This window comes from Coregonus lavaretus, assembly GCF_964263955.1.
Source record: "Coregonus lavaretus genome assembly, chromosome: 4".
NCBI lineage: Eukaryota > Metazoa > Chordata > Actinopteri > Salmoniformes > Salmonidae > Coregonus > Coregonus lavaretus.
In genome coordinates, this window is record NC_139991.1 from 44,083,567 (window position 1) to 44,110,592 (window position 27,026).

The 27,026-nt window shown below is 42.4% G+C and overlaps 1 protein-coding gene across 1 annotated transcript; it reads right to left on the reverse strand.

The window, feature by feature from the left end:
- Positions 1 to 922: 922 nt before the first annotated feature.
- Positions 923 to 26,269, reverse strand: rnf34b (ring finger protein 34b; the record flags this gene model as incomplete). Its single annotated transcript, XM_084159609.1, has 7 exons — positions 26,057 to 26,269; positions 24,160 to 24,612; positions 2,942 to 3,007; positions 2,542 to 2,743; positions 2,276 to 2,311; positions 2,027 to 2,068; positions 923 to 1,107 (listed from the first exon to the last, which is right to left on the reverse strand). The coding sequence occupies exons 1-7, from the start codon at positions 26,258 to 26,260 to the stop codon at positions 923 to 925; spliced, it is 1,188 nt and encodes a 395-aa protein (XP_084015735.1). The 5' UTR covers positions 26,261 to 26,269.
- Positions 26,270 to 27,026: the final 757 nt, after the last annotated feature.

Genomic DNA, 27,026 nt, shown 5'->3' on the forward strand with positions numbered 1-27,026 from the left:
GGAGAACATGGGTGGAACAAGTGAACTGAAGCCCCTTACTAACCCGTAGCATGTGGCTCAAGTGTTTCCCTACAATCTAACCAATCACTGAGCCTGAACACAAATTGATTCATTTGGGTTGGATGCTGCTCCAATCTACAATGCATGGTCTGAAGTGAGGAGTGACACTTGGCATAGAAACCGCAATCAGACATCAGTAATGTAGTTGTGGTATGAAGTTTGGCACCTAAAACACCCTACGATGTGTGTGTAGAACGGAACAGCACAGAGACGTACAGCCTGATAGTGTTTCTCAGACTGGTTTATAGACAGACAGTTCCTCACTCACACATAGAAATCTCTTTTTTAATATTGCACATACTAAAGAACAGTGAAGGAGATACACACAGTATAGCCTGGTGTGACAGGTGTGTAAACCATATCGACTCTAACCCTGGGATATCATCATCATTTCCACCTTGATCACCTCAACTACTCACCATGAAAAATCACATCCAATCCAATTCAAGTATCCATGGGATCAACTCCGCTCCATGGTTAATTATAAGTAAAAAAAAAAAAAAAAATACTACAAAATGAAATGAAGCACTATAAAATAAGATATTGTAGAGTTATTTTTGGAACAGTTCAATGTGTGTTACACTAAATACTTCTAGAAGGTCAGTCAGTGCAGCCAGTGGGTCCAGACCATCACTGGGGAGAAGTGGGGCTCTTGTAGTTCTAGGAATAGGAGTTAGGCTGTGTGAAGCGGTCTGCTCTGCATGTCATTTGAACTGGAGGATGTGCACGTCTGTTGCATCCTTGGAAACGTGCACAGCCCATTCAAACTCCCTCACTACAGATTCAGGTTTTCGAGCACATGCACACTCTCCGCCGCAGCTTCAATGTCCTCGGCTGACATGCTCGCTCACGGCAGAGTTAGTTAAGACTTGAAGACGTGAACGGCCCGCACCACGTACTGCCTGCAGATGGGGCACTCGCTCATCCTCATCCCACATTTGGTACAGGTGACCATGTGACCGCACTCCAGCAGCACACAGTCGATCACAGCGTCCATGCAGATGCGACACAGGTGATCATCAGAGGCCAGCTGAGCCTTCACACGGTCTGTGGAGAGAAATAAGGTATGAGAAAACAGTATTACACTCACTATGCAGTACGCAGCCTGAGGATGGCTGTCTTCTCTGGTTCATTCACATACCCTACATCAGTAGCAGTGGAGGCTGGTGGGAGGAGCCCTTGGAAGACGGGCTCATTGTAATGGCTGGAATGGAATAATTGCAACGGAGTCAAATGTGGTTTCCATATGTTTGATCTCGTTCCATTTATTCCATTCCAGCCATTACAATGAGCCCAGCCTCCTCTGATCAGTAGCTACATGATATATGTAGTGCTTCAATAGCCAGTTAAACAGCATGATTAACTGGTCGCTCTCCAAAACAACTCTTAGTGTGTTAAACAGCAGGGTATAATACAATCCTCAAGCCATTTATATTATTAGGAAGGGTGTCTCAAAGACCTGCACTGTATATATAATAAAACCCGATGAAGACGGTGCAATTAATATAATATGATGGGTCGTAAAGAGGTAAAAGTTGTTAGGGACCGCATTAACGACAGGAAGAACGACAAGCCTTCAGTACTAATGAGATGATGGAAATGAGAAACACATACAAAAAATCAAGCATTGGGACCATGCAGGGAGATATGATCAGGATTTAATGGAAATTAGACTTCAGCATGCATCAATATGGAGAGTTGTATTTTAAGACCTGGTCCTCTGTAGCTCAGCTGGTAGAGCACGGCGCTTGTAACGCCAAGGTAGTGGGTTCGATCCCCGGGACCACCCATACACAAAAAAAAAAATGTATGCACGCATGACTGTAAGTCGCTTTGGATAAAAGCGTCTGCTAAATGGCATATTATTTATTATTATTATTATTATTAAGACAGTACTGAGCACTCTGTGGTTTTGCAGGTGGGATGATGGTGGAGTTAGACATGCCTTTACACAATAGTATCTTACCTCCCACTGCACCATTGCATATAGGTGGAGGATATGCCACCACTTAGAATGAAAGCACATACCAAAATAGCCATTAGTGATTCTAACAGGATACAAGCTCTTACTCCAATACTTCTACCTCACGTAGTATGAGAACAATTCCTGTACACAGTCATCTGATCTAATGAACAGTAGTAAATGTAAAGTCACACTTCAACTCGAATATATGCATGTAATATACAACCCAACGAAAGAGTATTGAATGCTCACCTGCGGTCATGCTGTTGATGTTACTGACATTTTCCACTGGAATAAAATAAAGAAATGCATCTTTAATACTGTGCTGTATCTGGAACTGTGAATAACACCAATCAAAGAAAGATGTTTTAACTTGGACAGTTTCTACATTGTTCAAAATAGGGTTTAACTGGAGATTGATAAGCTACAATGGTCGTTATTTACAAGATCAGTAGGGTTCTAGTTAAGGTTAGGTTGGTTGGTAAAGGAGGGCTAAAATGATTCAACGTGGTTCTTACTGGACTTCCTGTTCTGCTCATTTTCCCTGTAGAGCCGATGGACCCGCTCTATCAGCTCCCACTTCTCACAGCAGCCAGAGTAGTTGACAAAGTTACGGGCCAGAATCTCTTTCAACTGCCGAACAGACAGGCTCTCAATGTCCCCCTCATTGTCCAGGTCAGACAGAGAGGCCCGCATCCTCCTCTGTGTCACTGGACTGACCTACAGAGAGAAAAGAGGAGGTACTTCAGAAAACATGTTCAAGCCAATAAGTTCAACTATGACTAGGTTTGTAGTGAACGCCATGGTCATTGAAGCAATAGGACAAAGTGAACGCTCTCACAAGAGTGGGTCAGTGAGTTCTCTTCAGTTAAATACATGCGGTAGAGGCAGATCAAGGTAAAGGGCTGGCCGTCTCACCTCTATGATAGGTTCACTGGCAGGTTCCAGGTGCAGGAGGGGGATGGTTGGAGCTTCCCCATGCTCCTGGGGTTTCAACAGAAAATACAACAAAAAGACAGTCATGTTCAGTTTTAGAAATAGTATGAAAGCAGATAGGAAGCTTTGAAATACTTGTTTTTCCTTTAGGATGCGCCGCACGCTTTCTCCCACAAATCAGAATTTCTATAAAACACCACTGGGTTGGCTGTAATCACTAGACTTGCACTTGCAGTTAATCACATTGATATTTGATGTCTCTCTTAAAATGTCTGATAAGGAAATTAGATATGTAGGCTTATCCTCTAAAGGTAGTCCATGTTACACTTAGTATTCAGCACCATTTGCTTCTTCTAATCTTAACTTAAGTGGGTCATTATTCCCTTTGAAGGCGATGGCTTTATTAGGAGTTTGCCTGCAACCAGAATCCAATGGTCGTGGCGGGGATGCAGCAAATACGCAGAGTGACTCTGATGAGAATGTGTTTGGCTTGTGGCATATTGCCCTGCATTAACTCAGCCCTTTATGTGCAATGAAGAGAGAACATAAAACAGAGAGTAGCCTACTCCTCCCCTCCTCTCCGTCTCCACCGGATCACAGCACAAAAAGCAATTAGCTAATGGTGCAGGGCCGGGCATTCTTCTGGTGTGACATCACAATGAGGGATGGGGGCTGGGTCTGTAGGGGTCGGGGGAGGCTGATGTCCCTGGGTGTACATGCATGCACACGCTCCCTCCATCACATTCCACTAGACCAATAAGCCGCAGGCCCCCAGCATGCACCTGCGTTAATAATGCATCACCAGGCCTGTTCGTGGCGTCCTAGCCATCCCAGCCCAGATGTCACGCTCTAACAATCGGCAACGACACAACCGAACCACTGCACAAGCACCAGGCACTAGCTATGCCCACAACCTGCCTAGGGCGTTACAGTCTGTGCATTCATCTTAAGATAGTTGGTGAGACAACCACATATCATAGTACATTTTTCCTCAATAGCAGTAAAGTCAGTGCTAGTGTCACAATAGGAGGGGAGGATTGTGATGTTTGGGCTGCCAAAATGATCCCAGGGATAGAGATGTGAGAAGTACTGTTGTCTTTCTCTCTGTCTTTTCAGTTAAAGCTGTGCCGTTGAGGGGAATCAGAAGCCTACCTGTGTGTAACTGAGCATTACATAACTGACTCACAATAACAGACTTAAAAAAGTCTGTTGATGACTGGCTGCAGTGCCCAGGGTGGCACTGTAAACGCAGCTGTTTCCAGCAGTCAGTCAAGTGGACGTCAGCTCACAGCGGTGGTGCTAGGCTTTTTTCTGTGAAGCCCTTCATTCATGTCAAACACACAAAGCACCAGACTGTATCAGACTGTATTTTTGGCTGCAAAGAACAGGGCCTGACTGCAATACAATAATGCAATTACTAGAATGCTTGTAAGCTTTTCATGCTCCTATATTTAGCCTATATGGTTATCCCAAGGGGTTACTTTCAGTAGGACTAGGGACAATCATAACCTTACAACCCAGCACTAGAGATCTAGAATAGATTGCACATTTATTTTTATTTTAAACAATAAAAAAAATGGGGGGGTAGACGAGCTTTAGTATTGCAGATAGATTGTAACTTCTATCAATGTAATTGTCTGCATCACTTCCAATCCCCCAATTGATTTTTTTCTCTCGCATACACACATATACATATATATACACATATACATATACATACACATATATATATATATATATATATAGTTGAAGTCGGAAGTTTACATACACTTAGGTTGGAGTCATTAAAACTCATTTTTCAACCACCCACAAATTTCTTGTTAACAAACTATAGTTTTGGCAAGTCGGTTAGGACATCTACTTTGTGCATGACACAAGTAATTTTTCCAACAATTGTTTACAGACAGATTATTTCACTTATAATTCACAGCACTTCACAAATTAGACGGCATCATGAGGAAGGAAAATTATGTGGATATATTGAAGCAACATCTCAAGACATCAGTCAGGATGTTAAAGCTTGGTCGCAAATGGGTCTTCCAAATGTACAATGACCCCAAGCATACTTCCAAAGTTGTGGCAAAATGGCTTAAGGAAAACAAAGTCAAGGTATTGGAGTGGCCATCACAAAGCCCTGACCTCAATCCTATAGACAATTTGTGGACAGAAATGAAAAAGCGTGTGCTTCCCACTTATTGTGGGAAGCTTGTGGAAGGCTACCCGAAACGTTTGACCCAAGTTAAACAATTTAAAGGCAATGCTACCAAATACTAACTGAGTGTATGTAAACTTCTGACCCACTGGGAATGTGATGAACGAAATAAAAGCTTAAATAAATCACTCTCTACTATTATTCTGACATTTCACATTCTTAAAATAAAGTGGTGATCCTAACTGACCTAAAACAGGGAATTTTTACTAGGATTAAATGTCAGGAATTGTGAAAAACTGAGTTTAAATGTAGTTGGCTAAGGTGCATGTAAACTTCCGACTTCAACTGTATATACAGTTGAAGTCAGAAGTTTACATGCTTGGGGTCATTGTCCATTTGGAAGACCCATTTCCACCAAGCTTTAACTTCCTGACTGATGTCTTGAGATGTAGTTTGTTAACAAGAAATGTGTGGAGTGGTTGAAAAACAAGTTTTAATGACTCCAACCTAAGTGTATGTAAACTTCCGACTTCAACTGTATATATACATATCCATCCATCCATCCATCCATCCATCCATCCATACACACACATATCCTTTGAATAAATATATTTCCCTTTATTACTTTCCAACCCCACCACCCCTTCCCTAATTGGAGTAAACTAGTGAACAACAACGCTTAGGCCTCTACTTCCAGCTTATACATACCAGTGGTGTAGTGGTCCCTGGAGAAGTGGGTATACTCTCAGTATTCACCTTTTTTTTTTTTAAGTAGTCCAGAAAAAAGCCCTGTTTTAGAAACAGTGACATGTAAGACTATGATTTAGTTTACCCAAAAATATGTAATTTCTACTTGCACACTATTATAAAATGATCATGACTTGATTAGGAGCAGTTTGTAGTTACTACTGGTCACAAGAGCAGCCTGGATGAATGTAAAATGTATTTATCATGAGGCAAACAGGAAATGGTGTTTCGATTATTTTTTGCACATTTATTTAAATAAAATACTTCAAATCTGAAGGTGACAATGCATCCTTGTTCATATTGCTATATGCTTTGTTTTGAACATGTTCATTTACCGGTAAATCATTCAACAAAATATGTTACAACAATATTTAGTTAACAATTAACAAAAATATATGCATTAACAACACATCAACAGTGATATACTCTCTCAACCCAGCACTGGGTTTCTGACCTTTGCTCATACTACAGTATATTCCAGACAAATTTGCTTTCTGCAGGAGCTTTCACACTGCACTGTCTAGAACGCACCGAAGAGGCAGCACGATGGCTCTTCAACCAGGTCCTTGTATATTTTCTAGGATCAAACTTGGAAGTTGGTGGGCCGTTGATATTAATCATCATCAAGTTTGATATGTTTGAGATCAGAAGGACAGCCCTCTTGTCTGAGCTTATATTGTTCATAAGGCTAAAATTCCTCTCACACTCTGCTGTACCGACAGGGAATGTTTTCATACAGTTCATAAGTGGTTTTAGGTCCTTGGGCTCACTACTGGGCTCTTCCAGTAGGTCCCGCATCCCATTCAGTGCTTGGTCTGTGCACAAGTTAAATCGCTTGCACAGTCGCTTAACTTGTTCTTCACCATGGCGGATGCTGGGCTTTGATGGCCACTTACTCTGATCAAGGATGCTGAGGTCCATGATGGTCTCATCTTCAAAAGACAAGCGTTTCTCCAGATTGTTCACAAGGCTTTGTAAGAACTGGCCTGGATTGATAGACTTCAGCTTTGCATTTGTTTTCAGGGCTATAGACCGATACTCCCCAGTCTGTTTTGCTTCTAAAGCCTCACTATATTTCTCACCTGGACTCTCTTTGAATGACTGGATCACTCTGATTGAGCGTTTCAGCAGATGCTCTGCTCTGAGGAGCGTTATAGAACGAGACTGAAGCTCCTGTGACAGGAGACTTAGTTCATGGAGAGTGTCGTACATGAGGCCAAGGTCACAAATGAATTCTGGACTTTGAACACGGTCTAACAAACCTCTGTACATCTGCCTCTCTTTGGTGGACCTCATCTCATCACTGCAAGCATTTTTAAAGTGCTGCACAAGAGCTCCCAGGGATGTCCAAACAGCACGAACAGTCCGAAAGCTACTGGCCACCCAGCGTACATCCAAGATTCTGCCAATGCGAAGAAGTTGTGAGCCTACTTCAGCTGCTGCATTAACAAGTTCACGTTAATTTTTGTTTGACACACTATACAGAGAGTATAGCTTCTGGATAAAAGTTTTAAAGTGATTGACAGAGTTTACCTCATCAACTGCATCTGACACAGCAAGTTCAAGTCTATGGTTCATGCAGTGCCATACAAAAAGCTTTGGGAATCTCAAAGTCAGTCTGGTTGCTACTCCTGACTTCTTTCCTAGCATGACACTGGCTCCATCAGATACAAATGTTACCCAGTTTTCATGAAGCCACTCTTCTGTAAAGCCAGCATTAGTTAAACAGGTGAGTAACGCCTGTAATATGCCATCTGCTCTCTGATTTTCCAGTTCAACAAGTTCCAGGAATATGAACTCAGGGCTTTCTTCTTGAATTGATGCTTTAATAGAAACTGTCATGACAGCTTTGTGACTTAAAGAAGATGCCTCGTCAATTAGGACAGCTAACTTACTGGATGATGCTATAATGCTACTGATGATTTTGCTCTGCATCTCACTAGCAACATGTTGTATTATTTGTGTTGCACTGTAACGTGAATGAAGTATTGAGCCCATTTTTACACCATTCAGTTCCTGCAGCTCAATGAGGCTCTCATGGTCAGAAAAGGGTCGGTTCTTTTTGGCCAGATGGTAGGCTGTTCGAAACACAGCTTCAGTTTCCTTCATGTAGGACTCAGTCATAGTCTCCACTGTATTCTCAATGGCAGCTTCTTTCTGTTGCTCTGCCACCTTCACAGCCTGAGTGTGGGCCTTGGACAACGCATGTTTCCTCACCTTATTTCTCAAGATTGACAAACTTGTTGTTCTACTTCCCTGGCCAGACACTTGAATTTCAAAGTTCATCCATTCTCTTGAGAGCGATACACCTTGCTCCTTGTCGATCCCAATGGAGTTCACACTGCTACAGACCAGACATCCTGCGAAGCATAAACAAACAATGTAACTACTCCTGTATCCACAGCTGTACGTGTGCATGGTCCTTTACACACACACACACACACACACACACACACACAAAGTTATCTGTGCCCACTGTTTCAGAAGTTACCCAAACTAGCAATCTACCTAAACTTACCCAATTTTTTGTTTTTGGATCCCAACCAGGGGTTCTTGGATTTGAAGTCTTCTGTTTGTTTAGCACTCCACAGGTCTGGCCAGTCATTATTGATGTCTACAGACAACAACAAAACTAATTATGCATCTCCCTGTCTCTCTCTCTCTCACACACTTACACACACACACACACACACACACACACACTACTGTGATCACAATAGTCATCAGCAAGACATGGGTCCCCCTCTTTACATTAACAATCTGCATAACCAAGTAGAAATATTTTCAGCAAGTGAAGCTGAAGCATACAGGAGATTAGTGAGTGAAATACTTGGGAGAGTTTATTTAACAAAAAAACAACAAATTTAACACAAAATGTACAAAATGTTATATAACAGTAGCATTGTAAAAAACAAACATGGATACAGACAAAATAAATAGAAGGGCAATAAAATAAATAACATCACACAGAAATTCAAAATGAGGCTTAATCTGTCAAAATCACCTTTTGTTACAGTGTGAGGCTTCACTTTTCAATAAACTGGAGATGCAATTTACTGCCTGTGTGTTCTGACCTGGTGGTGGTAGACTGGATCCTTCTCTATGCTCACACTGACTTGCCTGGCTAGCTCCCGGTTGAGAGCTGCCAGGGCTGCTGGTTTTAGGGGTGGGGTCTGCCTGGGCCTGATCTGGGCCTGATTTGTGCCTCTTTACAAAAAAGTCTGCAATATCTCCCTTCCTTTTCATGGTTACCTGTCCCTATACAAAATAAGACAGCCTGATTAGACCTCAATATTGTTTTAGGCTGAATCTTAAACTATTTGTCCCCATTCTTGTGTTTTAACTTACTTAAAAATCAACTACCAGCTTAGCTACTATGCAATTAAACTAGATCATATAGGTTAGTTAGGGCTAAGTAACTTGGCTAATGTTATAATTTAGGGCTTAGTAACTTGGCTAACGTTATAATTTAGACCTTTACAATAATAAACAAGCTTCATAAACATTGAGATAATCAGTTTCATCAGTCTGGTATGAAATTCTTATGAACTGGGTTGATTAAACACTTACTGAAAACCAACAATGCCCCGGTTTCCCCACATTATCCCAATCTACGTAGCTAGCTTCATAACGTTAGCCGACTCGCACTAACTATTGGCGGCAACATCTCTTCTCCTCTAAATGTGCAGTCACTGGCAATTTGCCAGTAGTTTAAAATAATGATTCATTTGGAAACCACCTTAAAACTTACCTCAGAATGATGTCTTCCATCAACTGGGGTGGCACACCGCCGCTTGTGTCCTTTCTTCATCCGTTGTTTGGTCTGCTGCCGTTATCGTAGTCAAGTGGCACCGGCACCTGAGTTTTTTTTTTTTTTTTTTTCACTGGCACCTGAGGTATTAGCGATATTTTCCTCGGCATGACCCGCCCTACTCTGCCTCTGATTGGCTCATCAGTCCTCATGCCTAAAGTTAACCAATCTAATCAGTGAAAGCAGCGAGTACCAGCCAATTAGAGGCAGAGGAGGGTGGGTCATGGCTTCACTATCCCCGAGGAAGAAAATAGGCAATCTGACTCACAGATATTACTGAATGATGCGCATCAGGGGGGATTTAGAAGTGGGTATACGCAATGCTGACTGAAAAATAAGTAGGTATACGCCGTATACCAGCGTATACCCTGGACTACACCTCTGATACATACTATATACATTTTATGGACACAGTCAATTTTACAATAATTATATTTTGTTTGTTTTTACTCCTGAACTTTCTCTACCCTCAACCTCTCCGATCATTATCATGATGTCCATCCGGTTTGCTTCTATATGCCATATCTCTCCAACTGTGCTCCTTCACAAAAGCTCTCAACCTATAACCTATATCCTTATTATGGACACAGCATGCCCTACATTAGTTATCTTGTTGTTATTAGTTGTTGTTAGTTGTTATTAGTCCCATCCCTCAGCTCCATTCAACACCTCCCATCTATCTCTTAACACCATCCATATTGGATCTCTATTTGCCATATATTTTTCAACTGTACTGTGATGTTTCACAAAACTTCTGAACCCTTCTATTCTCATTGTTTCTACAGATTGTAAATTGAAAATAAATATTTTTGCTAAAAGTATTATTATATTATTGATTGATTGACTATGACTTTTCAAATCACCCAGTAGTGCTATCTGCAGGGTTAGCTCCAGGTAAATATTGCAATCCTTCAGCCATTCCTGGACCTGTGACCAAAAACAAGCCACAAATGGACAGTACCAAAACAAAATGATCTAATGATTCTGTCTCTTCGCAGCAAAATCTGCAGAGCTGGGAAGATTGTATCCCGCATATAAATAACATTCTATTGGTAGCAAGAATTTTGTATAATAATTTAAATTGAACAATTCTAAGTTTTGAATCCGGCGTCGTTTTGCGTATCAGTTCATAAACACTATGCCATGGAATCGGTACGTCAAAAATCTCTTCCCAACAATTTTGCAATCTATATGGGACGGCTGTCAATCCTTTGGTCCTTAAATGAAACTGGTATACTTTTTTATTTATCACAATTTTCTTTAACCAATTATGTTCTTTAATGCAGGGCTGACAGACAAGTTCCTTACTTTTTCCCCCTTCCACTTTCCTCTTCCATTTTTGCGGTAAGGCTGCAATTATTTGGTTGTAATTTTGGGTAGAGCAGACATTTGCATATGTTTTTGTTAGCTGCATGTGCTACATAACTCCACCAGTCCTACCTATGATATCATTTACGGAGATTATACCTTTTTTAAACATTTTTTCAAAAAATACTGGCTTTTTATCAATTAAGTATATTCGAGTTTAACCACAATATTTGTTGCATTATTTGTTCTGTCGTTTCTGGAGGATTAAATTGAAATTGCAACCAACTTTCTATGGCTTGTTATAAAAATAGTGATATTTGGGAGATGATTTCCTTTTCAAATAACTGAAAGTGAGAGGTTGTAATCTGAATAAAGGGAAAAAAGGCCATTCTTGAACATGTGGTGAGACAATCTTACTAATTTGCTAGAGAACCAGTTCGGATTTAAGTATTATTTTGTATGACTGAAGCTTTTAGTGATAGGTCTAATGCTTTAATATTTAATAATTTCTGTCCTCCGAATTTATATTCATTATATAAATAGGCCCGTTTAATTTTGTCTGGCTTGCCGTTCGAAATAAAATGGAATGTTTTTTCTCATATAATTAAAAAACAGTTCGCTAGGCGTAGGCAAGACAATAATCAAATAGGTCAACTGGGATAATACTAAAGAGTTAATAAGGGTGATTTTTCCACAAATTGACAGGTATTTACCTTCCCATAGTAACAAGATCTTATCTATTTTTGCTAACTTTCTATTAAAATGTATTGGAGTGAGATCATTTATTTCATTTGGGATATGTATTCCGAGTATATCCACATCACCATCAGACCATTGTATTGGTAAACTACATGGTAATGTAAAAATTGTATTTCTTAGTGATCCAATACGTAATATAGTACATTTATCATAATTCGGTTGTAATCCAGAGAGGTTAGAAAATGTATCTAGATCCTATATGAGGCTGTGGAGGGATTCAAGTTGTGGATTTAAAAGAAAACATGAATCATCAGCGTATAATGACAACTTTGTTTTTATGCCCTGGATTTCTAATCCCTTGATATTATTGTTGGATCTGATTTTAATAGCTAACATTTCGATGGCCATAATAAATAGATATGCCGATAGTGGACAACCTTGTTTTACTCCTCTTGACAGTTTAAACCTTTCGGAGAAATAGCAATTATTGACTATTTTACACCTAGGGTTACTATACATGATTTTAACCCATTTTATAACAGATTCCCCTCAATTGAAATGCTCCAGGCATTTATATATAAACTCCAGTCGTACTTTATGAAATGCCTTTTCAAAGTCTGCTATGAATAGCAGGCCTGGTTTCCCAGATTTTTCATAGTGTTCTATTGTTTCCAGTACTTGCCTTATATTATCTCCAATGTATCATCCATGTACAAAACCTGTCTGATTCGAATGAATAATGTCCGACAATACCTTTTTAATTCTATGCACTATACATTTTGCTAGAATTTTTGCATCACAACACTGAAGTGTATGGGGCCTCCAATTTTTTTAATGGACTGGATCTTTAATTTCCCACTTGTATCATGTTTAAATCAGATCTTCTTCTTGAGTGTCTGATAATCTACCATTTACATAGGAGTGGTTAAAACATGCTAATAACGGTCCTCTGAGTATATCAAAAAATATTTGGTATACCTCGACTGGTATGCCATCCAACCCTGGAGTTTTCCCGGACTTAAAGTCTTTAATTGCATCCAGATGTTCCTCCTCTGTAATTTCACCTTCACATGAGTTTGTTAATTTTACATTATCAATAGAAAAAAATCCCTACAATTAGCTTCAGTAAGAGGAGATGGAGGCGACTGAAACAAAAACATATTCTTAAAAGTACTTTGCTTCCTCCTTCAAAATATCATTTGGTGAATCATGGGTGACTCCGTGAATTGCATGGCCTCTAAAAGGCACATTTAAAAGTGTCCCGTACAATAAGGGGATTAATCTGTCCTAGTTAAAAACAAGTTATCATCCAATAGGCTTTGATTACATTTCCAATATCCTCGCCCACATCGAAATTCAGTAAGAGTAATGTCTATGCCAATTATATGATGGTCCGACCGCATTCTGTCCCCTATCAACACTTTTTAAAACGTTTGGTGCCAACGAGAATGACATAGGAAAGAAGTCAAGACGACTAGCTTGATTCAGTCTCCGCCATGTACAGTGGGGAAAAAAAGTATTTAGTCAGCCACCAATTGTGCAAGTTCTCCCACTTAAAAAGATGAGAGAGGCCTGTAATTTTCATCATAGGTACATGCCAACTATGACAGACAAAATGAGAAAAAGAAATCCAGAAAATCACATTGTAAGATTTTTAATGAATTTATTTGCAAATTATGGTGGAAAATAAGTATTTGGTCAATAACAAAAGTTTCTCAATACTTTGTTATATACCCTTTGTTGGCAATGACACAGGTCAAAAGTTTTCTGTAAGTCTTCACAAGTTTTTCACACACTGTTGCTGGTATTTTGGCCCATTCCTCCATGCAGATCTCCTCTAGAGCAGTGATGTTTTGGGGCTGTCGCTGGGCAACACGGACTTTCAACTCCCTCCAAAGATTTTCTATGGGGTTGAGATCTGGAGACTGGCTAGGCCACTCCAGGACCTTGAAATGCTTCTTACGAAGCCACTCCTTCGTTGCCCGGGCGGTGTGTTTGGGATCATTGTCATGCTGAAAGACCCAGCCACGTTTCATCTTCAATGTCCTTGCTGATGGAAGGAGGTTTTCACTCAAGATATCACGATACATGGCCCCATTCATTCTTTCCTTTACACGGATCAGTCGTCCTGGTCCCTTTGCAGAAAAACAGCCCCAAAGCATGATGTTTCCACCCCCATGCTTCACAGTAGGTATGGTGTTCTTTGGATGCAACTCAGCATTCTTTGTCCTCCAAACACAACGAGTTGAGTTTTTACCAAAAAGTTCTATTTTGGTTTCATCTGACCATATGACATTCTCCCAATCCTCTTCTGGATCATCCAAATGCACTCTAGCAAACTTCAGACGGGCCTGGACATGTACTGGCATAAGCAGGGGGACACGTCTGGCACTGCAGGATTTGAGTCCCTGGCGGCGTAGTGTGTTACTGATGGTAGGCTTTGTTAATTTGGTCCTATCTCTCTGCAGGTCATTCACTAGGTCCTCCCGTGTGGTTCTGGGATTTTTGCTCACCGTTCTTGTGATCATTTTGACCCCACGGGGTGAGATCTTGCGTGGAGCCCCAGATTGAGGGAGATTATCAGTGGTCTTGTATGTCTTCCATTTCCTAATAATTGCTCCCACAGTTGATTTCTTCAAACCAAGCTGCTTACCTATTGCAGATTCAGTCTTCCCAGCCTGGTGCAGGTCTACAATTTTGTTTCTGGTGTCCTTTGACAGCTCTTTGGTCTTGGCCATAGTGGAGTTTGGAGTGTGACTGTTTGAGGTTGTGGACAGGTGTCTTTTATACTGATAACAAGTTCAAACAGGTGCCATTAATACAGGTAACGAGTGGAGAGGAGCCTCTTAAAGAAGAAGTTACAGGTCTGTGAGAGCCAGAAATCTTGCTTGTTTGTAGGTGACCAAATACTTATTTTCCACCATAATTTGCAAATAAATTCATTAAAAATCCTACAATGTGATTTTCTGGAATTTTTTTTCTCAATTTGTCTGTCATAGTTGACGTGTACCTATGATGAAAATTACAGGCCTCTCTCATCTTTTTAAGTGGGAGAACTTGCACAATTGTTGGCTGACTTGAGGGTGATAGTTTGTAGTGTGATCCTTTACGGTCCATTGAGCTATTTAAAACAGTATTATAATCTCCCACCATAATAATAGAGTCTTGTATTGCTTGCAGGGTTGATAATTTATTATATATATATATATATATATATATATATATATATATATATATATATATATATATATATATATATATATATATATATATATATATATATATATATATATATATATATATATAGTCAAAGAAGTGTGGATCATCATTATTTGGTCCGTAAAGGTTAATGAGCCATATCTGTTTATGGTTCAATAACATATTTAAAATCATCCATCTACCTTGCGGATCTGTTTGGACAATTTGCACATTTGGATCGAAATTACTGTTAATTAATATCATCACCCCTTTTGAGTTTCTTTGCCCATGGGAGAAGTATATTTCGCCCTCCCAGTCCTTTTTCCACACAACTTCATCTAGAATTGTTGAATTAGTTTCCTGTAAACAATAGATATTATACGGTCGTGGTCAAAAGTTTTGAGAATGACACAAATATTGGTCTTCACAAAGTTTGCTGCTTCAGTGTCATGATATATTTTGTCAGATGTTACTATGGTATACTGAAGTATAATTGCAAGCATTCCATAAGTGTCAAAGGCTTTAATTGACAATTACATTACGTTTATGCAAAGAGTCAATATTTGCAGTGTTGATCCTTCTTTTTCAAGACCTCTGCAATCCGCTATGTCATGCTGTCAATTAACTTCTGGGCAACATCCTGACTGATGGCAGCCCATTCTTGCATAATCAATGCTTGGAGTTTGTCAGAATTTGTGGGTTTTTGTTTGTCCACCCGCCTCTTGAGGATCGACCACAAGTTCTCAATGGGATTAAGGTCTGGGGAGTTTCCTGGCCATGGACCCAACATTTCGATGTTTTGTTCCCCGAGCCACTTAGTTATCACTTTTTCCTTATGGCAAGGTGCTCCATCATGCTGGAAAAGGCATTGTTCGTCACCAAACTGTTCTTGGATGGTTGGGAGTGTCTTGTTTTGTATGCTTTGTACAAAATAATAAAATGCAGGACGACAGGATATTTATAAACGTAGCTCTTTATTAACTAGCTATAACTGGCATGTTCATGTGTCTCCGGCCATGATCATCTTTAGAATGACCTCACCACCTGGGTGGTCTTAACCAATCATAGCACAGTATGATATGACAGTAGAATGCATCCAATTACAATTCAGTATGCTGACACATATGAATATTACATCCCCCTTCTTTTAAAAAAAAGAAATAAATACGTAGAACAAAGCGTTTCTTTTGAATACATGCGCTGTAGTTTGAACGAGGTAAGTAACCATTTAAACAGCACCAACTGCATCAACATAACAGACTGAAACAATGATTCAGCATACTGTTACTTTTAGAACAAATATTTCTCAGCAACTCAGCTTTTCACTGTAGCATTTCAAGTTAACTTTCAATAACAAGTTTACAGTCTGGAACTCTTTTAGGGCAGCGATCCGCCTACACCCTTTCACAGGTCTAGGACAGCTCTAGGCTTGACCTCTCTTCCTGACCTTGTGTGCTATGAAGCTGAGTATGCTTCTGTGTCGGTCAACAGTTCTTGTGGTGTTGCAGGTAAGTATGGTGTATGTTGTGTTGTGTCTGTGTTTAGTCCATCCCATTCTCTTTCAGGGGAACAGTTCATCTCGTCAGTGTGTTGTTCTTTTATGTTCAGTAGGTGACGACGATTGCGGCGGTACACCGCTCCTTCTGCGGTGCGAACGTGATATGAACGTTCAGTGTCAGCTGGTTGGATGACGACTGCTGGCTTCCAGTAGCCATGCTCCTGGATTCTAACTGACTCTCCGTCGTTCAGTGGTGGCAGTGGTCTGGCTGACCTGTCGTAGTATCGCTTTTGCTGTTGTTGCCTCTGTGCACGTTTTGCATGCATTTCCTTGTAGCTGACGACCTCAGGTTGCAGCTGCTGGTTGGTGCTGGGAAGGATTGAGCGAAGTCTGCGGCTCATCAACAGCTGGGCTGGTGATTTGAAGTTGTCAACTGGAGTGTTGCAGTATTCAAGGAGACTGAGGTAGGGGTCTCTCTTGTCTGCTTTTGCTTTGTCCATGAGTGATTTAGCGATCTGCACAGATTTTTCAGCAAGGCCATTACTTTGAGGGTAATGTGGGCGTGTGTGAACTCCCTTGCTTTTGTGAAGGATTCAAACTCATTTGATTTGTAACAGGGCCCATTGTCAGATATTAAAGTCTCTACAATGCCATGCCCGGCAAAGGCTGCTTTCACCTTGTGTATCACAGCTGCAGATGTGGTGCTGTGAAGCTTGTCGAGTTCGAAGTACCTGCTGTGGTAGTCCACTGTTATAATGTAGTCCTCGTTGTTCCATGTGAACAGATCGGTTGCCACGACCTGCCAGGGTCGGTCTGGGATACGGTGAGGTAACATTGGCTCTTTGGTGTTTGAGGGGCGTCGTTCAAGACAGGTGGGGCATTTACCAACCATGTCCTCTATTTGTTTGCACATTCCGGGCCAAAACAAAATGTCCCGTGCTCTCTGTTTGCACTTTTCCATGCCCATGTGTCCAGCATGGATCTTTGTCAAAATCTCTTCTCTGAGACTGGTAGGAATGATGATTTTCTCTCCTTTGAAAATGATTCCGTTGATCTGTGATAGTTCGTCACGATGGTTCCAGAACTCTGAGACGCTCTGAGGGCATTTTCTCCTCTCCTCAGGCCATCCTGACTGTATGACTTTCCTCAGCTGTGTGAGTTGTGTGTCTTTTTCTGTTTCTGCTCGGATCTCCTTCAGTTTTGTGTCACTAACTGGTAAGCTGCTGTACACAGTGTGCACATGCATGTCCATGCCTTCACTGAGGCTGCTGTCTTTGTAGGTAAGAAACTTCCTGGCGAGTGTGTCTGCGACAGGGATGTCTTTGCCTGGAAGGTGAGTGATTGTGAAGTCGTATTTTTGTAGTTGAAGGATCATTCTCTGTAGCCTTGGCGGGGCTGCGGCTAACGGTTTCCTCATGATTGACTCGAGGGGCTTGTGGTCTGATACACAATGACTTGTCGTCCATAGACATACTGATGGAAACGCTTACATCCGAACAGAATGGCGTACAGCTCCTTTTCGATTTGAGCGAAGTTGATTTCATAGTCTGTGAGAGATTTGGAAGCGTAGCCGATGGGTTTTCCTTCTTGCAGTAGCACTGCCCCTAGTCCATACTTTGACACGTCCACATGGAGTCTGAGCTCTTTGTTGGGGTCGTAGTAGGCAAGGATAGGTCCTGGTTCTCTCGTGATCAAGTCTTTCACTTTCTGGAAAGCGATGTCGTGTTGGTTGTCCCAGAGGAACTCACTGGACTGCTTTAGCAGCTGACGCAGGGGTGCATTAGCATTGGAGAGGCTGGGTGCGAACTTGGCTAAGTAGTTGACCATGCCAAGCACTGTTTCCAGGTCTGCGCGGTTCTATGGTGGCTCCATTTCCTTTATGGCTGAGATCTTCTGCGGATCTGGCTTGATTCCATTCGCTGTGAGAAGATGTCCGAGGTAGCTGACCTCTGTAGCGCCGACTGTGCTCTTCTCGGGGTTGAGCCGGACTCCTCTCTCGCGGGACCTTTGCAGCATCGCGCCGAGGTTTCTGTCGCGTTCCTCTTTGGTTCGACCATAGACAAGGATGTCGTCCACAATTGCCACGACTCCGTCGAGGCCTTCGTACATCTCGTCGATCTTTCGCTGAAACTCGTCTTGGGCTGAGATAATCCCAAAAGGCAGGCGACAGAACCTGTAGCGTCCAAATGGTGTGTTGAACGTTGTGAGCTTAGATGACTCTTCTGTGAGCTTGATAGCCCAGTAGCCTGATCTGGCGTCCATGACACTGAAGTAGCGTGCGCCCGCTAGCTTGTGTGTGATGCCATCTAGCGTCGGTAAAGGGGTAATGGGGGCGTTTGATAGCCTTGTTCAAGTCTCTTGGGTCGAGACATACTCTGAGCTTGCCTGTGTGTGGTTTCTCCACCACCACTAACGCGTTGACCCAATCCGTCGGTTCTGTAACCTTGGTGACGATGTCAGATTGCTCCATGCTCTCCAACTCTTTTTTCAGACGGGCGCGGAGAGCAAGTGGAATCTTTCTCGGTGGGTAGACCACAGGTGTTGCGTCTGGCTCAAGGTGAATGGTACATTCTCCTGGGAATAGTCCTATTCCTGTAAAAACATCAGCAAACTCCTCCATGACATTATCTATCTCTACTGGTGCTGTCACTGATAAAACTAGCTTGATAAGGTCCATGTCTAAACATGCTAAGACCTAGCACTGCAGGTGCTCGAGTGTCAACAACGTAAAAGTCCAACATCATGTCCCTTTCCTTGTATTTGCATTTGAGAGTGCATGTGCCTTTTACTGGGAGCTGTTCACCACCATAACCAGTCAGTCTGCGCGTGGTGGGCTGTAGCTCACACTCAGATGTCAAGCTTCTGTACTTACTCAGAAGAATAATGTTTACTTGTGCACCAGTGTCTAGTTTGAATTTTAGCTCTGTGCCTTGTCTTCCTATCTCAATGTCAGCAAAGGCTTGCTCGGTCTCTGATATGACTTTTCTGTGTCACTGAATCAAAAAACAGTTCATCAGCATTTGACTCTTTGATTGACATTTCATCTTCACTCACTGTATGTACTGTTTTTCCACGGTAAACTCTGCACACTTTTGCAAAGTGATTCCATTTTCCACATTTAGTACACTGTTTGCCTTTAGCTGGGCAATTCCCCTGTTCGCCATGCACTTTGTATCCACAATATCCACATGTTTTGGGGCGTTTGGAGTCTGTGTGGCTCTGTTTTGGAGTTCTGTCTGACTCCGTTCTGAAACATGCTCTCTGGGCACTGGAGGTGTGCTTTGATGTCTGCCTGACTGCGTGCACTGCTTGTTCACGTGATGCGCTCGTACTGCCGCCTGAAATGGTTTTCATCTGAACCTGTGCTAGCTCGTGAGATCTAATCCAACATTCAAAAGTTTCTCTAACTCGCGGTGAGTGTATTCCAAATACAATACGGTCCCTGACCATCTCATCCTTGTTTGCATAATCACAGTCTTTCACAAGCAGACGCAGCTCAGTGACAAACTGTTCAAACGATTCGCTAGCGCCTTGTACTTTCTCATGGAATTTGTACCTAGCGTAATTGTATTGGTCTTTGGCACAACATATGCTTAAAAACGATCGTAGTATGTTTTCAGTACCTTTGATTCAGCCTTGTAAATGTCTCTCCCTTTTTCACCGATCCAGAGGAGCAGGTAGCTGCACTTTTCCTCTTCTCCTCTTTCCTTCAGAGGACCCGTGAACATCAGCTCCACATGCTGTTTGAACTTACGCCATGCATCGGGTAGATTTGTAGACCCCCAATCCATTCGAGGTGAAGGAACTCCAGCAAAATCCATCTTTTAGTCCTTTTACTCTGACACCATTTCTTGTTTTGTATGCTTTGTACAAAATAATAAAATGCAGGATGACAGGATATTTATAAACATAGCTCTTTATTAACTAGCTATAACTGGCATGTTCATGTGTCTCCCGCCATGATCATCTTTAGAATGACCTCACTACCTGGGTGGTCTTAACCAATCATAGCACAGTATGATATGACAGTAGAATGCATCCAATTACAATTCAGTATGCTGACACATATGTATATTACAGGGAGAAGTTGCTCTCGCAGGATGTGTTGGTACCATTCTTTATTCATGGCTGTGTTCTTAGGCAGAATTGTGAGTGAGCCCACTCCCATGGCTGAGAAGCAACCCTACACATGAATGGTCTCAGGATGCTTTACTGTTGGCATGACACAGGACTGATGGTAGCGCTCACCTTGTCTTCTCCGGACAAGGTGTTTTCCGGATGCCCCAAACAATCGGAAAGGGGATTCAGAGAAAATGACTTTACCCCAGTCCTCAGCAGTCCAATCCCTGTACCTTTTGCAGAATATCAGTCTGTCCCCGACGTTTTTCCTGGAGAGAAGTGGCTTCTTTGCTGCCCTTCTTGACACCAGGCCATCCTCCAAAAGTCTTTGCCTCACTGTGCGTGGAGATGCACTCACACCTGCCTGCTGCCATTCCTGAGCAAGCTCTGCACTGGTGGTGCCCCGATCCCGCAGCTGAATCAACTTTAGGAGACGGTCCTGGCGCTTGCTGGACTTTCTTGGGCGCCCTGACGCCTTCTTCACAACAATTGAACCTCTCTCCTTGAGGTTCTTGATGATCCGATAAATGGTTGATATAGGTGCAATCTTACTAGCAGCAATATCCTTGCCTGTGAAGCCCTTTTTGTGCAAAGCAATGATGACGGCACGCATTTCCTTGCAGGTAACCATGGTTAACAGAGGAAGAACAATATTTCAAGCACCACCCTCCTTTTAAAGCTTCCAGTCTGTTATTCCAACTCAATTAGCATGACAGAGTGATCTGTTATCTGCCAAGCCATTACAATTATAACTGGCTATACTTATTTCACCACTTACCATAATGAGATACAGGTTTCAAATCTATTTATCATAATATATGTTTGTTAATTTACCAATAAAAAATACCATAGTGATTGAGTGTCCATATAGCTGTACCATGATATTTGCATTGCTACTAAGTAACCTTCCAATTGTTCTCCACTATTCCCCCCGCTAAAGCCCCTCTCCATCCCAAGTTGGGTTGCCATCCCACTGATCGGCATACCACCCCTGTCCCCCCGGATCCCTAGGCCCCCCGAGAGGCCAGGACCCATCCTTCGAAAACAGCACACAGTGCCACCTACAAAACAGAGGCAGGTCAACCGCCAAACGCATTTCCAGTGCTCTCACCTGAATATATATATAGCTATTAAAAATATATATCTATTCAAATATCTTGCATATCTTCATTTCCATCATTATCAATGAATATGCGTTAAAGTAAAGGATTGTTACCTATAACCCGGATTGCCATTGTATTACATTACATTTTTGTCAAGCAATTCTTATTTTAGCAAACAATTATTGTGGTTCAATCCTATATTATCCCCAATGTAACAGTGTTACTTCCGTCCCTCTCTTCGCCCCTACCTGGGCTTGAACCAGGGACCCTCTGCACACGTCGACAACAGTCACAAAAGCCGCGGCCCTTGCAGACCAAGGGAAACAACTACTTCAAGGTCTCAGAGCGAGTGACGTCACCGATTGAAACGCTACTAGTGCGCACTGCTAACTAGCTAGCCATTTCACACCGGTTACACTAACATCCTTACCCCCTTGCAACAGATGTGGGACACACACACACACACACACACACACACACAACCCCTTTCCTCCACAATCAACCATAACCTCAGATGCGGTTGTTACATCCCAGAGCCCAACTCAAGAAAGGACCTGATTTACAAAAGTATATACAGTTACAGCTGTTTGAGAAAGCATGCAAGATTGAGCAAAAATTTACAAAAAAATTATATTTGAGTAACCTATGTCAAGTCCTAGGTGATGGAGATCAGATCCACCCTCTTCCCCTGAGACACAAACACTCTGGTCCCCCGTTGTAACCATTTTCCCAAGCATCTCCGTGCGGTCAGACCTTTGATTATTTTGTGCCACCTGGGCCACAATGATAAACCCCCTCTCTGATTGTCCGAGTGTGACCCCCTCCCCATGGGTTACTGCAGCTAGTGTTGCCAGCACTGCCACTACCTGGGTGGGGGTACCCCACCGGAATCCCCACCGGCTAGGTACAAGGTCGTCAAGGTTCTCATTAGCAGCTTTGAGAATTTCCTTGTATATTATGCTCTCCCATCAGGGGGCTCTGGCTTTGTTGGACCAACCCTGCCAGGCAGGCTCAGAATCTTGAGGGTGCGGTGCTGCTCTAGTAGGTCTCTGACCGCATTTATCTTTCTGTTTTGGCTGCATATAGGTAACTTACAGCAGGGCCATAAAACAGATGGGGACTTCTCTTTGGTGTATGGGTTGCTCAGGTGGGTGACTAGGATATTGGGTTGTGGACCGTTCCATCATGATAGGACAATAAAATAATAGATTAGATGTATACTTTATTTTAAAATGTATATCCCTCATCTGCACAAAATTGAAAGCTCTCTCTCACAACCCCTGCTCACAGACACACGTTGGTTCTGGGATATGCAACCATTTCCTTTCTCACTCACTTAACGCCACACTTTTCCAAACACAAAAACGCACACCACTACTTCCATCACAATACATCCACACATACCCACATACTGTGCCTTCTATGTCTTCTGTTTGCTATGTTTTTATCTCCACTATGTTGATTGAGTACTTGTGTTCTAATTAATTATATTTGAAGATGTATTATTTCGCTTGTTATCCTTTCTTGTAATAACGTCTTATCCCTTTATAAAATATTATAAATACTATAAATGTGATTTATTATTACAATCCCTACCATGGCTAGTATTGGGTGTTCCATTATTCGACGCCTCTATTAGAACTTTCAGAATAGCCATGGAGTAGTCTTTGTTTCGCGGAACATTTGGTTGTCAATATACAGTTTATAACTACGAGAGCAACAAGCTTCCCTTTTAATCTATTTTCCTTGAAGATTGGGTACAGAACTTTGTGCCGTTCTGCAATCTCCCTCGGGAACTGATCATTCATGCATATATTCGTGCCAGCAGGTCTTTTACCTAGGCTTTTAACCATTACTTTATCCTAAAAGAAAGCAAATTTGGCAACAATTGGACGCTCATATCTCTGTCCTCTTTGTCCGAAACGGTGTACACGTTCGAGTTGGATTTTATCGACAGCATCGAGTGGGATTTGAAGCACTGTAAGAAAGAATCTAGTCTGTATGTCTAGTAAGGCTTCTCTCAGAAAGCTGTTCACCCTTTTAAGTTCCTTAACGTCCGTTTCTATCTTAGTGACTGTCCCTTTTAGCTTTTTTGTATCTTTCTCCATTAATCGCAGCTTTTTCGTCACTCATTGCAAGACTCGCCTTCAACTCTTTTACATCCTTACTGACCAACTCTAGTATGCCCAGTTTGTCATTTATTGACTTCAAACAGATCGCTTTCCACACTTACCAGTCCCAGTGGTGAAAAGCATAAGATGGCGTATTGATGGCGTATTGATATATATATCAATACGCCATCTTGCACGTTGTTGATTGTTATGCTTAGCTGTGACAACTCTACTTCACACTGACAACAAATATGTTTCCCACATCGGTGCCATTTCCTCTTCAAGCTTCACATTAATTAGCTTTGATACAGGGAGGACAGATGTCAAAAGAGCAGGGAAGATGGTAACGAAAGTTGGCAGATGTGAGGGAATGGGACCAATTTGTGTGTGTGTGTGTACGCGTGCGTGCGCGACTGTGCATGCATGAGTGTGTTGTGTGTGTGGGTAGTCATACCTGGCTGTGAGCGGTCCCTGAGCTGTCACTCCGGCTGAGAGGAGCGTCTCCCTGGGAGGCAGAGAGAGCCGACTGCTCCGAGGCGGAGCGTCGTGCGGCTGAAGGGGGCGAGGAGTGGAGGGAGTGGGGGAGGGAGTGCAGGCTGTCCGTGTCTGCATCCTCCTCCTCTTCTTCCTCCTCTTCCTCCTCTTCACCTCCTTGCGTTGAGGTGTTTTCCCCAGCTTCCTGGTGGCAGAGCACCAGGTCCACCAGGTCTTCCTTCTCCCTGCAGGTGTCTGTAGGGATGTTGCGCAGCAGCAGGTACTGGCGCAGGTCTTTAACGCGCAGCGCCATGAGCTGTGGTCTCTGGAAGGCCGTGCCACGCAGGAGGTGACAGGTGGTGCAGCAGCGGAGGTTCTCCTGCAGCACCGAGCACAGGGCACAGAAACTCTTCTTACAGTCCGAGCATATGTGCTGAGAGAGAGGGAGAGCGAGAGAGAGCGAGAGAGAGGGAGGGAGAAAGGCGGAGGGGGAGAGCGAGAGAGGGAGTAGAGAGAGAGAAAGAGAGCGAGAGAGTCACCACACACATTTAGAAGACAGGTGATCCCATCAGACAGTCATGTCCATTCCTCCTGATCAATTAATTACTATATTTAATTAATTATTGGCATCATGGAGTCATTTAACATTCCTGTTTTTGGAAATCTATTAATTACAACTAATCAAATCAAATCACATTTTCTTTGTCACATACATGTGTTTAGCAGATGTTATTGCGGGTGTAGCGAAATGCTTGTGCTTCTAGCTCCGACAGTGCAGTAATATCTAACAATTTCACAACATATACCCAATACACACAAATCTAATAAGGAATGGAATTTAAGAATATATACATTATTGGACAAGCAATGACAGAGCGGCATGGACTAAGATACAGTAGAATATTATAGAATAGAATACAGTATATACATATGAGATGAGTAGTGCAAGATATGTAAACATTATTAAAGTGACTAGTGTTCCATTTCTTAAAGTGGCCAGTGATTTCAATAGGCAGTAGCAGCCTCTAATGTACTATTGATGGCTATTTAACACTCTGATGGCCTTGAGATAGAAGCTGTTTTTCATTCTCTCGGTCCCAGCTTTGAGAGGGATCTGCCAAATTTGCTAGACAACAGCTTTCCAAAACAAGGACTCATTCCCTATGATGTCACCATGTTCTAGGACAGAGGATGACTTTATCCCATTTCTTGGCACAGAAAATCTAAATAATACTATATGGAAAATTGCCCAGATATTCCTGACATTTACAAGCTTATCTCAGTTTACTGAGCCAATTCAGATAAATCGACTGAAAGCCAGTTTGAATGGAGATTTTTCCATATCATTGGTGTGTAAATGAGCTGCGGACTGCTCTGACAGATCCATTCTTCAATCATCAGTGTTAATCCCCGGAACCTGTCCTTTCATGACACAAATATCAAGCTGAGCCACACACACACACACACACACACACGTGTGGTTATAATATATCCCGGGACTGAACCTGCCATCGGCATGGCAACAGGTGTGAGCAGGCTGATAGAGCAGTCTGAGCCTGGAAGCTCGGAGAAAGCTGAACCCTCCAGGGGCTTCCATCACTGTCCCAGCGTGCCACACTGTCAGACAATGCCTAGATACACTCTGCCATTTACCTGTCTGCAGTCTAAGCTGGTGCCCTGGTGTGGCCATTATGATAGAGTACTTCATACGGAAGTTAGAGTTTTCTTTGTTTATTTTTAAGGGACGCATTCTTCCTCCTCCTCATCATTAGCATAATCTTCTATCACACTGTCAGATCCTCATCTTCCTCATCATAAACATCATCATCATCATCATCGTTTTACACACTATAAACATCATCCTCAACACCACCTACCTTGCGCCTGAAGACAGAGAAGGCCAGTCCACAGGCCTTGCAGAGCTGGCCTGCGCTCCCTGAGCTGGTGGGGGGGTAGGTGGAGTACCCGGCGCTGGGGGCAAAGCGGAAGGGCCCCGCCCCGGCCCCGAACCCGGTCTGCTGCCCGCGCACCGTCCCTGTGCCCATCACCTCGTTTAGCAGCCCACAGCATGACGCCCACATAGACGATGCCCCTGCCTACGACACAAACACACACATCATGCACGTCTGTTCTTTTTAAACTAATGTCTCCAAGTTTGAATGCATAGTTTACATTTTACATTTTAGTCATTTAGCAGACGCTCTTATCCAGAGCGACTTACAGTTAGTGAGTGCATACATTTTCATACTGGCCCCCCGTGGGAATCGAACCCACAACCCTGGCGTTGCAACCCTAGCATTGCAAGCGCCATGCTCTACCAACTGAGCTACACAAGTTTAGAGTCCTATTATCCATCCCAGTAGGTTCATAAACAATATGCCTTAGGCAGTACTGAAATCATAGTAGCCTGAAATGCAATCAATACAGTGCCCCAATTTCACCTGTAAGAGAATGTTTCCTTCTTTTTTTTTACAACTTTTGTTGCAGGTCGCATCACTAAGGGAAAGGCATCTCAGAGACTTCTCACTTTATTCGTCATTTGTCCCTGAATCCCACAATGCCTCAGTGTGATCTTCAGCTGCACAACAACCATTCCCCTCGATGAACTACATGCCTTTGTAGCTCCTGAGTTCCTCTACAAAAGGTATTGAAGCATTATAATACAGTCTCCGGAATCCTAACACATTGAAAAATGTGTAGCTGTGCATGACGGCAGCCGGCGTATTCAGAACAGAGGACTGTGAACAGTGGTGCAGAGGTGGATGTTACGGCCTATAGAGCTTCAGAGGAAATACTTAATAGTCTCTCAGACTGGAAGGAACAGAGTGAAAGGCACAAAAAAAGACA